A 14,488-nucleotide genomic window follows, 5' to 3' on the forward strand; every position below is an offset into this window, starting at 1 on the left:
CCTTGCTCAAAGATTTCAGCGGCCGTGTCCAGGCTTCACCTTAAGTACTGTATTTGCCAACATAAAAAACACACCCTCGCATAAGACGTACCCTATTTTACAAGGATATTTTGTGGAAAAAAACAATTTTAGTATGATTCATCATACATTTGTTGAAAAATACTTTAAAGTGATTTTTTAGGGATAAAATGTATGATTCTGTGCATGAAATACAATAATGTTAGAGTATACTGGAATATTGTATGGACTTGGTATGAGATTTACCATAAATAAACAACAGGCGGTGCTATGCTTTGGTTTACATCCATTCATTGCAAATGGCAGACCGGCTAACTGCCGACGTATCATAAGCAATTTTTCGTAAGTTTGTGATACATAGATGGATAATTTGGCATGTTTTCAATATTTCATTATTAGTAACACAATTTACTTTAATAATTAGTTTTGTTTTTCTGTCTTATTGCTGTAGGAAAGGCATAGTATACCCTAAGGCGCTTGGTCTCCCATCCGTAATACAGCCGCATTGGACGCAGGCAGTTTTTTTTTATACATTTAACAATAAAGAAAGTGCACCTAATATGCCAGCAACTATGGTAATTCCTATTGTAAAGGTCCGAGGGTTTGTATATCATGTAGGAACAGTGAAATTACTAGCTGGCAACTCAGCCTCTGGATTCAAGTGATGGGCAGACTGCTGCTTGCCTTACAGAGAGATTGTTTGTCTTAATATTGTTCCGCCCCAGTCAAGGTTAAACTACTAATGAGGAACCTCTGTCTTGCCATCGCAGAGACCCAAGGTCTGTGAGTGGCATTTGACTCTCGCTTAAAGTTATTGTCTCATGATCCGCATACTCCCTTGTGAGAATCATCGGAGATATGTCTCGGAAGACTCCCTATCATCTTTCTGTTTACCTCCCGGTACAACAGAAGTCTATAGGTCTTCTACTCCATTGCACATGACCATGGGCCACTGCGATGACTCAGAATTACTCTTTCAGGTAAACTCAATAGTTTTGTCTTCTTTATGTATTTTTTCCTATTTGTAAGGTGTTCAACAAACATTGTTCATCTCAAATTGAAAATAGATAATGGGAGACTAAGCCTGCCTGTCGTCTGACCTGCTAGCTCTGCTTTTAAGTTACAAGAGGTTCCTCCCTGAACCATCCTTAAGTGTCAGTGGGACAGGAGTGGTTCCTCAGGCAGTACAATCCCTGTCTCTTCAAGGCTAAAGACTATTCAGCTTTCCTTGCAAGCTTAGGCTTTCTCACCGAGCAGCAATGGAAATGGCTGGATGCTTCTTTCAGCCCTTTAATTCCAGGGATTGGAACTGTCTTCGCCTGTTGGTGTTTGACAGGACTTTTTCCACTGGTCAGAATTGCAAAAGAGTTATTTCCCTCTGATTCAATTGTGAAGATATAGGTCCACATTCGGCTTAATCTTCCACAGGAAGTAGTATTGTTTCGCCTCAGTCAAGATTCAACTACTGATGAGAAACTTCTCTCTTTCTTGACTCGTTTAAGGTTCCTTTCTCATGCTTCGCACATGCCCTTGAGAGAATCATCAGAAAAGATATTTAGTCTCTCAAGATTACATCTCTTCTTACACTGGCTTTGATGAAGTGGATAGACATTTGAACGGACCTTCCTTGATATCAGCCTTCAAATGGCAGGTATTGATATCTCGACTCCATCTCTAATGTCATAACGAATTCCAAATCATTTGGCATCTGTTGCCAGGCTTGAGTCCTTCATGATCCCCTGTGCCTTGGACTTTGTAATCGATGATCCAGATCAATCATTACTTTGTTCTGTAGGGTGCTGCAGTATTTACCAAAAAGGCTCGACATTCCTAAGTTGGATATTGGTGACTTTTCTATAGTACTAACTCACCTAAGAGAGAGATGTATCTAAGGATATATCTTCCCTCGGGCGTCATGAGGTGATTGGAAGGATGTACGTACTCTGCAACTGGCGATGATTATACCTGTACAATCCGCCCAAGACCTCACAAAGTCAGTGGCTTGGTCCATTCCTCACATTCTGAAGAATATGCCAGACTGGGAGATAGATGTAGCCTTATCAGGATTACATTTGTCTTTCTACCTTTGGATCTTTGCCCACAAGTCCTTGGAACCTTTTTTTTTTGGCCCTGTTGTGACTGCTCAACAAGTTGTGTTTTCTTACCTGACTCCTTTAAAAGGACAGGTTGTATCTCGCCTAAGGTGTGCGTGGTTCTAGAGGTGAGAAGGATTTGAGAGTGACTGACTTGGCCTCCTCCTCCTCCCTCATTCTTCTACTTCTCTTCCTTCGGGCTGAGAATAGGACTCAAACCTACACTTGCTGGACTGGCATCTGATGCAGTAAGTTTACACATCGAGCTTCCTTTCTGTTTTTCATGTTAGAATCATAGAAGCAATTCAGCTCCTTCCAGTAAGGGGAGGAAGGAGACTGGCAAGAAGGCATGAAGAGGATCATAGAAGCAATTCAGCTCCTCCCTCTAGTAAGGGAAGGCAATAAGGCCGTAATGCCTCATACTCTTAATATTCTTCCCAGCCTTTCTCTTATGAGTTATGATTCCTCACTCATTTGAAAAGGAGTAGCTGTGATGGTAATTGCTTCCTAGCAAAGAAAGATAAAGGAGAGGAAAACGCATTTTCGAGAAGTTCGGCAGCAAGGAGGCGTTAGCGCATTGTGTTGGAGGTACCTGTCCTCATGATGGTTCTAGAATCGGCAGGAGTGTTGTGGAACTCGTCGGGACGTGAGAAATGCCGCGATTTCTGATGCAATACCTCGTCTAGATTCATCTAAGAAGTTCTAGAAATCCTTGGAGTCTGTGAAGTTCGCTGTAGAATCCGCCCCCAGAGTGCCGTATAAATACGACGGTCATAGCAGGAGAAAGCAGAGATCGTAAAAGAGAGACACCAGTTAGTCACAGAGAGATATCCTCAGTATGAGCCACAGATCAGATTATCAGTGAGAGATCAGCAGCAGCAGAGATCATCCGTGAGAGATAAGAGAGAAAGGGACCGGCGAAGGATCAGGAAAAAAAAGTTGCTCGAGAGTTGGTTGGATACTGGTCTAGTCGTCTTCAGGAGTGGACGAATTATCTCGTGTTATCTCGACGTCGAGCAGACTTCAGAGAAGAAAAGGTCCTGCTAGAGGTTTTGGGGAGTTTCTGCCTTACAAGTAGACTATTTTCTGCAATACGGAGTCAAGAGGACGTCTGCAATCACGGTTTTCCTTTTGTGAAGCCACCGCTTCGAATTGCCAAATTGACTAGCAAGTATTTGAATTGCCTCACTGTTCCCCCAGTTAATGCAGTGTAAGATTCTATCTTTTTATGTAAATAGGAGATACCATTCTGCATTTACCTATGTTAGTAAGCTTGTAAATAAACCTTTGTTGTGTTAGTGTTTCTTTCTATATTCGTATCCCCAGTTTCAACTGTTGGTGTTGAAATATTTTTTTTATTTATTTCATATCGAACCTGAAGCGGACCTCTCTCAGAGGCCGTAACAGTAGCCCAGGTGTGCCTAACTCCAGTCGGTTCAGGAGACTCATTCAGATTACTCCCTCCAATCAGTGAGTCTTCCTGATGTAAAGGACTAATGTAATGAGGGTTTGCATATTGTGTAGGAACAAATTACAATGTTTAAAAGTAAATTGTATTTTTCATGACTATAAAAAACCTTAGGTCCTTTACATATTAGGCTCACCGCATGCTGCCCCTCAATCTGAAACCTGGGCTGAAAAGAAAATTGGAATGTTTACATCTGGGCAGGCGGGTCTCCCTGCTTACCGGACTGGAGTTACTGCCTAACCCCCTTTTACAAGAGCTGTAATGGCTGTGTTCCAGCTTTGCCGTAAGCAATTCCTAATGTAAAGGACCTCAGGTTTGTATAGTTAGGAAAAATACAATTTACTTTTAAAAACTGTGATTTTTTGGATGGAATATGTCCATGGATCCAACCTCCTTTTAATGTGGAATCAGCTATGTAATTACTTGGTAAGTTACTTATATAAAAATGACATTTTATGATAAAATGAAATTTCTATATATGCTTACTAAGTAATTACATAATCAGAGCCCTCCTTCCTCCCCTCACATGGACATAAGGGCACACAAAAATTGAAGCTTCCTGCCTAGTTGTTCCTTACAGTCCCTGAAAGTTGGCGGTGCATATTACCTACACCAAAACAAACGCTAACGCTACCGTGAATTTTGAATTTTTAGGCTGCTGTAGGAAGGACACTCATACCTGTGTAATTAATTGGTAAGTACTATATATAAAACTTTGTTTTATCATAAAAATGTCGTTTTCTCATAAATGATAAGAGCTCTTTTCATCTCAGGGTTATCTTCCTAAAGACTCCTTGATGCAAAGATATAATTTGCCTGAATTTCGTGATGTGGTTGCTGCAGTACGCCAAGGAAATGTAAGACTGTTGTCTGAAACCCTTGCAAAGCATGAGAGCTTCTTCATTGGAGCTGGAATTTATTTAATTCTGGAGAAACTCAAAATCTTAGCCTTCAGGAATCTCTTCAAGAAAGTGTAAGTTTATCAAAATCCTTTTAATTATTTTTCAAGTTTATTTATAACGAAACAGCCAGGCCACATTTGACTCTCTAAGTGTTTGCTAGAAGTATTTGTTTTTAAATTAGAGGTGGACTTTGGAGCTAGGACTTATCAGAAATTCCAAATATCAGAACAATTTCAAGTTTAAAGTAGTAATGAATTTAGTTAATCAGAATTGTGATCCTTAAGTTCATATAATCATAAGAGGTAAAATTTAAACTGTGGAAAAGCAGCAGTGTTAGGTGCCTTATGTGCATGGTTTTGTTTTCTTTAAGCTGTATCTTTAAACAACTTACTTAGTATGAAATTCATTCAACTTTGCATGTCTTAAGTCATTAAAAAATTAAGCAACATTAACATGATTTTCTGTGAATCAAAGACCTATATTTTCACAAAAATACTAATCCAGTGAAGTAGCATGAACTTTTTAAGTACAGTACTGTACCTTGGTTCCTTTATTTCTCTGTATTAAAACAGTGGCTCTTTGATTTAATCATCTTCCATATAATTGTTTTGTTGCTATCTTTGTAGTCCAGTTAAAAAAAAAATGTCATTGCAACCCCATCAGTCAAATGCCCACTTTTGCAATCTCTAATATCCTAGGACGCATGGTTTTTTTGGCTGTTTTTAAGCATTTGCTCCCTAAACCACCACTAGGTACAAACTATCCTCTCAGCTCATGCATCTGTAGCAATATTCATATTTTTACTAGAATTCCAAAACTGTTTCAATAAAACAGTTTTTCTATGCCTGTATCAATGTAACCTTCACCACAAGCAAGTTTTGTCGCTGTTAGCATTCTGTAGCCATCGCTTGAAGAGGGAAGGGTGGTGTGTGACTATGACTAAAGGGATATGATTGATGAATATGTATGAAAAACTAAATTTGTCTTAAAAACTGTTCTTGTTTTCCTCAGGTTCCTAATTATGGGTTCGCACCAGATTGAAATCACATATTTCCTGCAGTCTCTTAAGTGGATGTGTGTCGAAGATGTAGATTTAGATGAGACCGAGTGCATCCTGGCTAACATGATCTACGAAGGCCGCATGAAAGGTTACATTTCTCATGCTCACCGCAAGCTTGTTGTCAGCAAGAAGGATGCATTCCCACCTCTAAGTGCTTGTTGAGGTTATTGTTACTTTCAGGATTCCCAAATGTTCTAAAGTACAATTGCATCGCATGAGAAATGTTATTGCCAGTAGTATTTTTCCAATATATTCATTAGGCCATCAGTAAGTCAGTATCACTACTGGCTAATTCTTGGAGAGTTTCTTTGGCTGCACTTCAGAATGCCAAAAATACTGCATATTCTTTTTAAAAAAATAAAAATTAAGAATTCCATTCAATTTAATTGCTTCCTTGTAAAGTCATAAGCAAAATTTACTGATAAGTGAACTTTTCTTAGTGTCAGAATGGGTGTCAATATACTACACAGCAATTATCTACAATTTTATTCTGTTCAACAGTAGACTGGTAAGAAGTGGTAAATGCTGTTCATCAGTCTGGCAAGTCATTGGTAAAATGAAAAATCATGGGTAAAAATAATTTTATCAATAATATAATCTCTTGAAGGATCCAATATTTTTTACACAAAAACTATACTATACATTGTCCATACATTTGCATATAATATAAAAATATATCACAAATAATATGCCTTAGCCAAAACTATATGGTACAGGAACAATTATTAAATTTGACTATTACTTACTTATGCTAAAAAAGCTACTTAGGTTTTAAATTTTTTTTTGTATGTATCTAAAACATAACCCATAACATGTAAACAGTTCACAAAAGGTATGCCAAAGATGGTGTTTCTCCCAAAAGGCCAAGCAATTTTACAAATCTAAATGCTATTTAGACCTACAAAAACTAACAACAGATTAGGTGTAAGATCAAGTCTATATCTAATGAGAAATATCCTCCAAATTTACACTTTTACATCACCCTACTTCCTATGTCAAGGAATTCATCCCATCTAGCCTTAGTGAATTTTCAGGATCAAAGTGGGTATAATGCATTGTTTTGGGCTCCTAATCATGAAAATGAATTCAAAATTACAATATGGTACACCTTGCTTGCAAAGCAATGGATTCTTTTTACTAAAGGGAAAGGGAGTTCAAGAATATTTTTGCCCTTCTGTTTAAATTTTGGGTGAGGCCAGTATAACATAATCACCCACATTTTTCATTGCTGTTGAGGAAATCTCAAGTGTTTCCACCCTACATAAAATAAGCCACAGTTTCTACTTGTGATGGGAGAAAACTCCCTCTTCTGTACACCTAAAACTGACCATAAATTGTGCTATACAATATTCTTAACCTCTGCTTGAGGTGAGAGAATCAATCTGATAACAAGGCATAAAGGAAATCATTCCTGCTTCCCATTATACAGGAAAACCAAGTATATTTTTTTTTGTGAGGTGAAGCAACTACCCTCTCCCATTTAAGATGAAACTACAGCATTTCTATTTTTCCAGTTAATATATTCTTTAGAAATATAATTAAACTATGGGTAAATAAAATACAATATTAAGACAGTGTCTTAATCAGCTTAGAAGTGAAGAACAATACTATTATGCCATGAGACCTTACACAATTTATCTATTAAGTAACTATTAGTTTGGATCAGAGGAGTATTTTCATGTGGATATTTATTTGGCACAGATAGAAAATGTTTTCCTTTACAGATTAGTGTCCAACATACTTAAATGGACAGATGCTTGCGAGATGTACTGCTCAAGAAATTAAAATTAATTTAGCTGAATTTCAGGTTAAGATAAATTCAGTCTATTTGATATTTTTCATCTATGATAATTACTGAAAATCTGTTAACAAAAATAGATAATTCTGCACTAAACCAGCCCATAATTCTATTTATGTATTTTATATAGCTATATTGAGCTACAGAGTAATGTGTAATATACTCTGTGCTGACTGAAAACGTTTCAGTTGTAAGATGATCAACTATACTTCAATGACAAAATTGTCAAAAACAGTTTCTAAGAACAATAAGAAATTCTTAACTAAGAACAATAAGAAATTCTTAAAACCAATAGCAAAGCAGATACTTCATTGGCAGTTTTTTTATTTTAATCATCATCGTCTTCATCGTCATCATCATCATCATCATCATCATCATCAAAAAAAGATTTCTTGTTTGCAGCTGATGGCCGACTTTGTTCAGACTGGTTATTTTGAGGTGTTGGCTGACCCAGTTCTGTTAGGAGTGGAAGGAAGGAACCACCATCCTTAGCTGGATTACCAATAATTGGTGCATACCCATTACTTGCAGCATTTGTCAAATTCTGAGAAGTTAGGCCAATGTTGAGATCTGAGATTTTTGGTAATAAAGCATTGACAGGACCATTGTTATTAACTAATGGAGGATAACCATTGGGAGAGGGAGACACTACTTCATTGTATGTAGGTGGTGGTTCAGCAATGACAGCCACACCGGGTATCGATGGATTAAGAATTGGCCTGCCCTCCAGCGCCGGATAAGCACCTCTATTTTCTGGGTTAAAGAAGATGAGATGGGGAGATTGATGCTGGTAACCGTAACCATCTTGTGGAGGTATGGGATAGAGAGGTGGGTTGGTCAACTTAGGAACAAGAGGGGGAATGGATGGAGGCTGCATGAATGTTAAGGACTTTGATGATGGTGTCTGTCCAGACCTTCTTGCCATGTCATGCTGGAACTGAAGGTGGTATGGGGAGCTAGGAACTCCACACCTCATGTTTGAATGAATGTCTGAAATGCAGAATTTATGGTTAATGATGAAAAAAAGATAACTAGGGTTCATCTACAAAAAGAAAATTCATCATGTATAACATAAATGAAGGCTGTTTTAAATTCCCACTAAAGATTTTAGCAGAGTTATCTAATTGAATGAATTACCCAGACAACAAGAAATGGTCATAAATTAGAGTACATAATAAATAAAACTTACACAATTGGTACTTCTCTAAGTCGCTGAAGACTTCTGTCATATCTGGTCGCCTATTAGACAATGATCGTACACAAGTCTATGGCGATAAAAATATGAGAAAAATATTATCAACATCTTTGTAATTCAAGCAAAAACTGTACATCCATCAACTTGGATTCAAAACTGTGACAGCAACATTTATCTTGGTTCTTGGTAGTGTTACTAATACTACAGCTGAGAATTCTGTTTCAAAGAATATCTGCAGCATCAGGATAAAACCTATAGATTGGGTTTAACTAACAATGTACTGAGTGTATATTAACAAGTTGCAAGCTGTATAACCCTAAGAAATAAAAAAATAAAGATTACAGTATGATTTGTTGTACGAACCAAGGAGTTGATGAAAAATTCTGTCAGCACTAATGTGCACAGTATAATTATTTAAAAAATTCAAATTTGTTGAAATATTTCGAAGAAGTGTACAAAATCAGCTAATCAGAAAGGAGAAACAAATTGGTAATAAAAAATATGAACTGCTCAAATGGGCATAACTTTTTAGCATTACTTCCATATGGTGATAATTTCAGAGCTAACATGACTGAGTACTGAATGCCTTTTATCTCACTTTTGGATTGTTCTGTTTCCTGAAATATTAAATGAAAAATCACAACTTCTTAGTAATTTGTATTTTTCCTAGCTATACTTACTCCCAAACTACTATCGCAGGAGAATCCTGGATGCCAATCTGGTACCGACCAGAAAAAACTATTTATTCAAAAACTATTTATTCCTCCCCCTACCCCAGCCAGGTACATGCCCCAGGGGACGAAGACCACGACCTATGACCCGGTCGCCAGTCCTTTCCACGCCTTTAAGACTCCTGCCCTCAGATACACAGGGAAGGTAGGGAAAACTTTAAAACTCAGTAGTTCAGGATAAGTATAGCTAGGAAAAATACATATTACTAAGAATTTGTGATTTGTTCCGACGCCGTAACCCCGAACTACTATCATAGGAGATTTAATCCTTAGGAGGCTGGAGTATCAAGGGAAGGAGAAGCCCGGTTGAAGGCTCAGAGGGCGTCTGCCCCGAGGAAGACCATCTCCGCCGGTTAAGGCGATGGGGAGGTCCTTATGCGGGGGAAACTCGGACCTGGCAAGATAGGGGAGGGAGAAATACATAACTCCACCAAAAAATGTAAGGCAATGGTTTGTTTCACACATGATGTGCACCTTCAAGGTCTTACCCGTCTAGATGAGGGATCCTGACGAGTACACCGAAGGCCCAGGAAGGGAAACGAAAGGGAGAGGGGGAGGGAAGGGGGAATGTTCACACTTCACACAGACACACCTACTCAAACACACAAATCCCCATGGTGGGGCTAGACTCTCTCTTGTCCTGCTACCACAGGCCCGATCTCGAATGAGTTGAGGGACCTCCTAGTGCAGTCTTTGAGGTAATGGGCCGTAAAGGTGGACTGTCTGTTCCACACCCCGGCATGGAGCACCTGACTGACAGCTAGGTTCCTGGAGAAGGACAGAGGCGTGCCTATGCCCCTGATGTCGTGGGGCTTAGCCCCCTGTAGAGGGGGGAGACCCACTCCCTCGTAGGCCCTCTTGATGGTTTCCTTCAGCCAGAAGGAGATGGTATTCTTTGACACTGGCTTCTTGACCCAGCTGGTAGTCACGAAAAGGTTCTGAATCTTGGGGGCATAGCCGTTCCGTCCTGCTAAGGTACTTCCTCACCACCCGGACCGGGCACAGGAGGAGGTCCCTGGGATCCTCTGACCTCAGCAGGGCCGGAATGGAGAATTCTACGAACCTGTCGTCTACCACCGACAGGTTCTGGGTCTTGGCCACAAAGGAGGGCATGAACCTGAAGGTGAGGTATTTCCACCCCCTCGAGTGGGGAAACTGCATAGGAGGGGCCATGAAGCTCTCCCACCCTTTTGGAGGAGGCTAAGGCTAACAGGAACACCGTCTTGAGTGTGAGCTTTCAGTCTGTGACGTCCTTGCAGGGCTCAAAAGAGGGCTTCTTCAGGGCGTCTAGGACCCTCGCTACATCCAAGCGAGGAACCTTCAAGGAACTGGGGAGCACACTTGCTCGAAGCCCCTAATGAGCATTGTGAGGTCCTTGGAGCTACCCAGGTCCATGCCCCTCAGTTAGAAGACTTGGCTCAACGCTGCTCTGACCCCCTTAGCGGCCACTATGGAGAGCCCCTTGTCCACCCTCAGGTGAACCAAGAACTCAGCCATGTGAGGAATCTTTGCCTGAAGGGGTTCTAAGCCCCGCTCCTTGCACCAGGCCCCGAACAACTTCCACTTGGCCTAGTAGACTGCCGCGGACGACTTCCTAAGGCACCCCGACATATGGGAGGCCACCCTCCAGGAGAAGTCTCTCTTGCTCAGGAGGAGCTCAATAGCCTCCATCTGTGAAGGGAGAGGGCATCCAGGCCCTCATGGTACCTCTCGAAGTAGGGCTGCCTTAGAAGGTCCGGCCCGCGGGGAAGCTCCCAGGGGCCCAGGACAGTCAGCTCCAGGTCTGGGAACCAGTCCCTGTCTGGCCACCGGGGGCCCACTAGGGTCATGAAGGTGCTCATGGAGGCACAAAGCCGATTGAGGACCTGTCTGAGGACCCCGAAAGGTGGGGAATGCGTCGAGATCCAGGTTGTCCCATGGGTGTTGAAACGCGTCCTCCCAGACTGCTCCTGGATCCAGGACTGGGAAGCAGAAGACTGGAAGCTTGGCGTTCAGGCTTGTCGCAAACAGGTCCAAGGAGGGGGATCCCCACATCCCGATCAACTCTGCCGCTGCTACTGGATGCAGGGACCATTCCACCCCTAGAATCTGGCCTTGCCTGCTGAGCCCATCGGCAATCACGTTCTTCTTCCCCGGGATGAACCTCGCTGTTAGGGAGGCCTCTACGCTTTCTGCCCACTCTAAGATGGTTTCTGCTAAGGCGCACAGGAAGCATGACCACAGGCCCCCTGCTTCTTGATGTACGCTACTATGGTGGCGTTGTCACACATGACCGCCACCCTTTTGTGTCTTACTTCGGTCTCGAAGGTCTGGAGGGCCCTCTGGATGACCAGCAGCTCCAACCTGTTGATGAGGAGCTCTCATTTCTGCTCCGACCATGCCCCCCATTGCTGATTGTATGTGGGCTCCCCAGCCTTTCTTCAACGCTTCCATGAACAGCAGCATCTTTGGAGGACCCTCCGCGAGCGGCACCCCTCGCCAGTTGTTCGACTCGTCAAGCCAACAGCGCAGAGCTCCCCTCGCAGCTTGAGAGGGGGCAACTGGATCCAGGAGGTTCTTGTCCCCAGTGGTCCGTCCATCCATCCATCAGGTTCCATTGGAAGGGTCTCTGCTTCAGTCTGCCTTGAGGAACCAGCTTCTCCGGGGAGAGGAGATGCCCTATGAGCCTTTGCCAATCTCTTGCCAGGAGGGGAGCCCCTAACAGGAAGGAGCTTGCTACTTTCCGCAAGTTGGTCCGGCGCTCTTCTGACGGGAAGGCCCTAGCTCTCACTGTCTCAAAGTCCATCCCCAGGTAGACCATCCAGGTGAGACTTCCCCCAGTTCAGGACAATGCCCAGGTGTCCGCAAAGGGCCAGGAGATGGTCCCTCAGCGCCTCCAAGAGTTCCTTTGAGGAGGAAAGGAGTAACCAATCGTCTAGGTACCGCAGGAGGCATAGCCCCCTCTTGTGGGCCCAGGAGAACACGAGGGAGAACACTGTGAAGACCTGCGGTGCCGTGGACAGACCGAAGCAGAGTGTCCTGAACTGGTACATGCTGTCCTCCCATCTGACGCGGAGGTACTTCCTGCTGGAGGGGTGGACCAGAATCCGGAAGTACGTGTCCTTAAGGTCCAGGGACATCATATAGTCCCTTTCCCTCAAGGCCGCAAGGACTGAACGTAGGGTATCCATCCTGAACTCCATCTTGTGGACGAAGTTGTTGAGGACGGACAGGTCTATGACCAGTCTCCAACCCCCTGAAGCCTTCGCCACCAGGGAGAGGTGGCTGAAGAATCCCGGGGAGTGGTCTTCCACTCACCGGAAGGCTCCCTTCTCTAGCAGACAGAGGACCCCCAGGACTTTGGTGGTTCCTGGATTCTCCGATGTGCTGGCTGCCTAAAGGAAGAAGACGCCCTGTACACGATGAAGTCTTGGCTAGCCTTCCTCCAACTCTCCAGGGCTTCCTCCACCAGCTGTTCCGGGAAGTGACTCCTGAAACCGGAGCGTTCCTAAGGGCCTTGAATTCCCTGTCTGGAAGGCTCCTTGGGAGTCCCTCCTCCTCAAGACCCTGTTGGTCCTCAGGAAGCCCAGGGACTTGCCATCCAACAAAACTAGCTCCTTAAATTGGGCAAGCTTGTTGTTGTCCTGGAGATCGTGCTCCATAGCGAACCTTGCTACTACTCCTGTCCTGAGGTTGAGCTACAATGCGACACGAATGGAGGTCCACACCATGGACTCCATGGTCATGGCCTCCTGCTAAGAGAAGGAGACTGGGCCTGGTAGGAGCTCTTCTCCTCCAAGAGACCTGGGGCAAGGAAAGTGAGAGGCCGTTCTACTAACTTCGGCGTCAGGGACATACCCTCCAGTGCATACAGCTTCCTCTGCCTGGCCTTGGTGGGAGGAGCTTCAGGGAACCTTGGGCCCTCAAGGAGTTCTTCAGACCAGCTACTACCTCCTCCACTTGGGCCAGCACCTCAACGGAGTACGCTGCTTGGAGGAGGGACAGAAAGGGTTTCAACTCTTTTTCTGCCCTCCAAAGAGGTGGTCCACCGCTAGCGCCTTCCTGGAGTCAGGAGGTGCAGACGGTACAGCTAACCCGTTCTTGGCCCGGATTATGCTGAGGACCCTTCGGAACCCTCGTCAGTTGGGCCCTGGGCCTCCAGGGGGCTCTGTAGACCATTCTGGGCGAAGGCCTAGTCCTCAAAGTCTTCTCGGGATGTTGAGGGACCCGCCACCAGCTGAGGTGATGGGGGAGGAGAGGGCTGCCGGGTCTCACAAGAGCCCTCCACAGCGAACTAAAGCACCCCAGGGGGGAAGCCCGCCCAGGCCAGAGGGGCCATCACAAACCACTCTCCGGACGAGGGGGAGCCCCGCCCAGGGAGCACAGAGACGGAGCGCTCCACTTTGAACATGCGTCTGGTGGGAGCAGAGGCTCAAAACAGGATGGAACCCGTCTGGACTGTGAGGGGGCTGCTTGGCCCACTGGAACCGGCATGGGATCCAACGGGGCCACAGGGGGTAAGACCCAAGGCCGAGCGGAGCACTCCATGCGAGGAGTCCCCGCAGAAGCCACGGGCTCGGCAACCGACCTCAAGAGACCAAAGAGACCAAACAGTCGGGGATTGGTGGCAACTGCGGCGAGAACTGTCCCAGTGGCAGCCGCTCCTACTTCGACCCCTGTGGTCACGGCTACGATGAGAAAATCTGGACCGGCCGTCCTGGGAAGAGGAGTAAGAATGACCTCTTCTTGTCTCTCCTGCGACGGCTCCTGGCCCGAGGTGAGCGAACGGGGCGGTCGGGACGAGGGGGGGAGCATCTACCAAGGTGCCTGCTCTACCTGCGAGACCCACTGACCCAGCTGGGGGGAAGGAGGGGTCCCAGAACGGAAACACCTCCTCCCTCAGGGGGGACCTGCCTGGGGTACGAGGGGTCCCAGACCACAGACCGGGGGGAAACCCCCGACGACTCCATCGGCTCCTAACGGCTACCAGGGGGATCCCCAACCTCCAGAGAGGTGCCTGGGACAGCGAAGGAGGAAGAGGACAGGCCTACGGGGACACCAAGCAGCGCACTTCGCAGCCGGACAAAGATCCTTGGAAGTGCGCAGCGCTGCCACCAGGGCCTCCATCAACGGGGCGCCCCGCAGACCACGCGCCCAACACTCCTGCAGGAATGCGGCGTTGCTGGATGATACCACATGCTGAGGTAAAGAGCCAGACTCTTCAGGCCTCCGCCCCAACGGACT

At 44.7% G+C, this 14,488-nt stretch overlaps 2 protein-coding genes across 2 annotated transcripts in view; one reads left to right on the plus strand and one right to left on the minus strand.

Annotated features, from left to right (window-relative positions):
• The window catches only part of LOC135224494 (PCI domain-containing protein 2-like), a 112,175-nt gene extending 106,260 nt beyond the window's left edge, over positions 1 to 5,915 (plus strand). Inside the window, exons 8-9 of the mRNA XM_064263505.1 lie at positions 4,353 to 4,552; positions 5,493 to 5,915. Coding sequence (XP_064119575.1) covers positions 4,353 to 4,552; positions 5,493 to 5,703 — 411 coding nt within the window. The 3' untranslated portion in view covers positions 5,704 to 5,915. The remainder of the gene's footprint in view (positions 1 to 4,352; positions 4,553 to 5,492) is intronic.
• Positions 5,916 to 6,118: 203 nt separating this feature from the next.
• Positions 6,119 to 14,488, minus strand: part of LOC135224495 (uncharacterized) — a 438,160-nt gene continuing 429,790 nt past the window's right edge. The window contains 2 exon segments of the mRNA XM_064263507.1: positions 6,119 to 8,329; positions 8,529 to 8,604. Of these exon segments, the coding sequence (XP_064119577.1) occupies positions 7,668 to 8,329; positions 8,529 to 8,604 (738 nt within the window). The 3' untranslated portion in view covers positions 6,119 to 7,667.

The sequence above is a fragment of the Macrobrachium nipponense genome, chromosome 12 (assembly GCF_015104395.2).
Source record: "Macrobrachium nipponense isolate FS-2020 chromosome 12, ASM1510439v2, whole genome shotgun sequence".
Lineage (NCBI taxonomy): Eukaryota > Metazoa > Arthropoda > Malacostraca > Decapoda > Palaemonidae > Macrobrachium > Macrobrachium nipponense.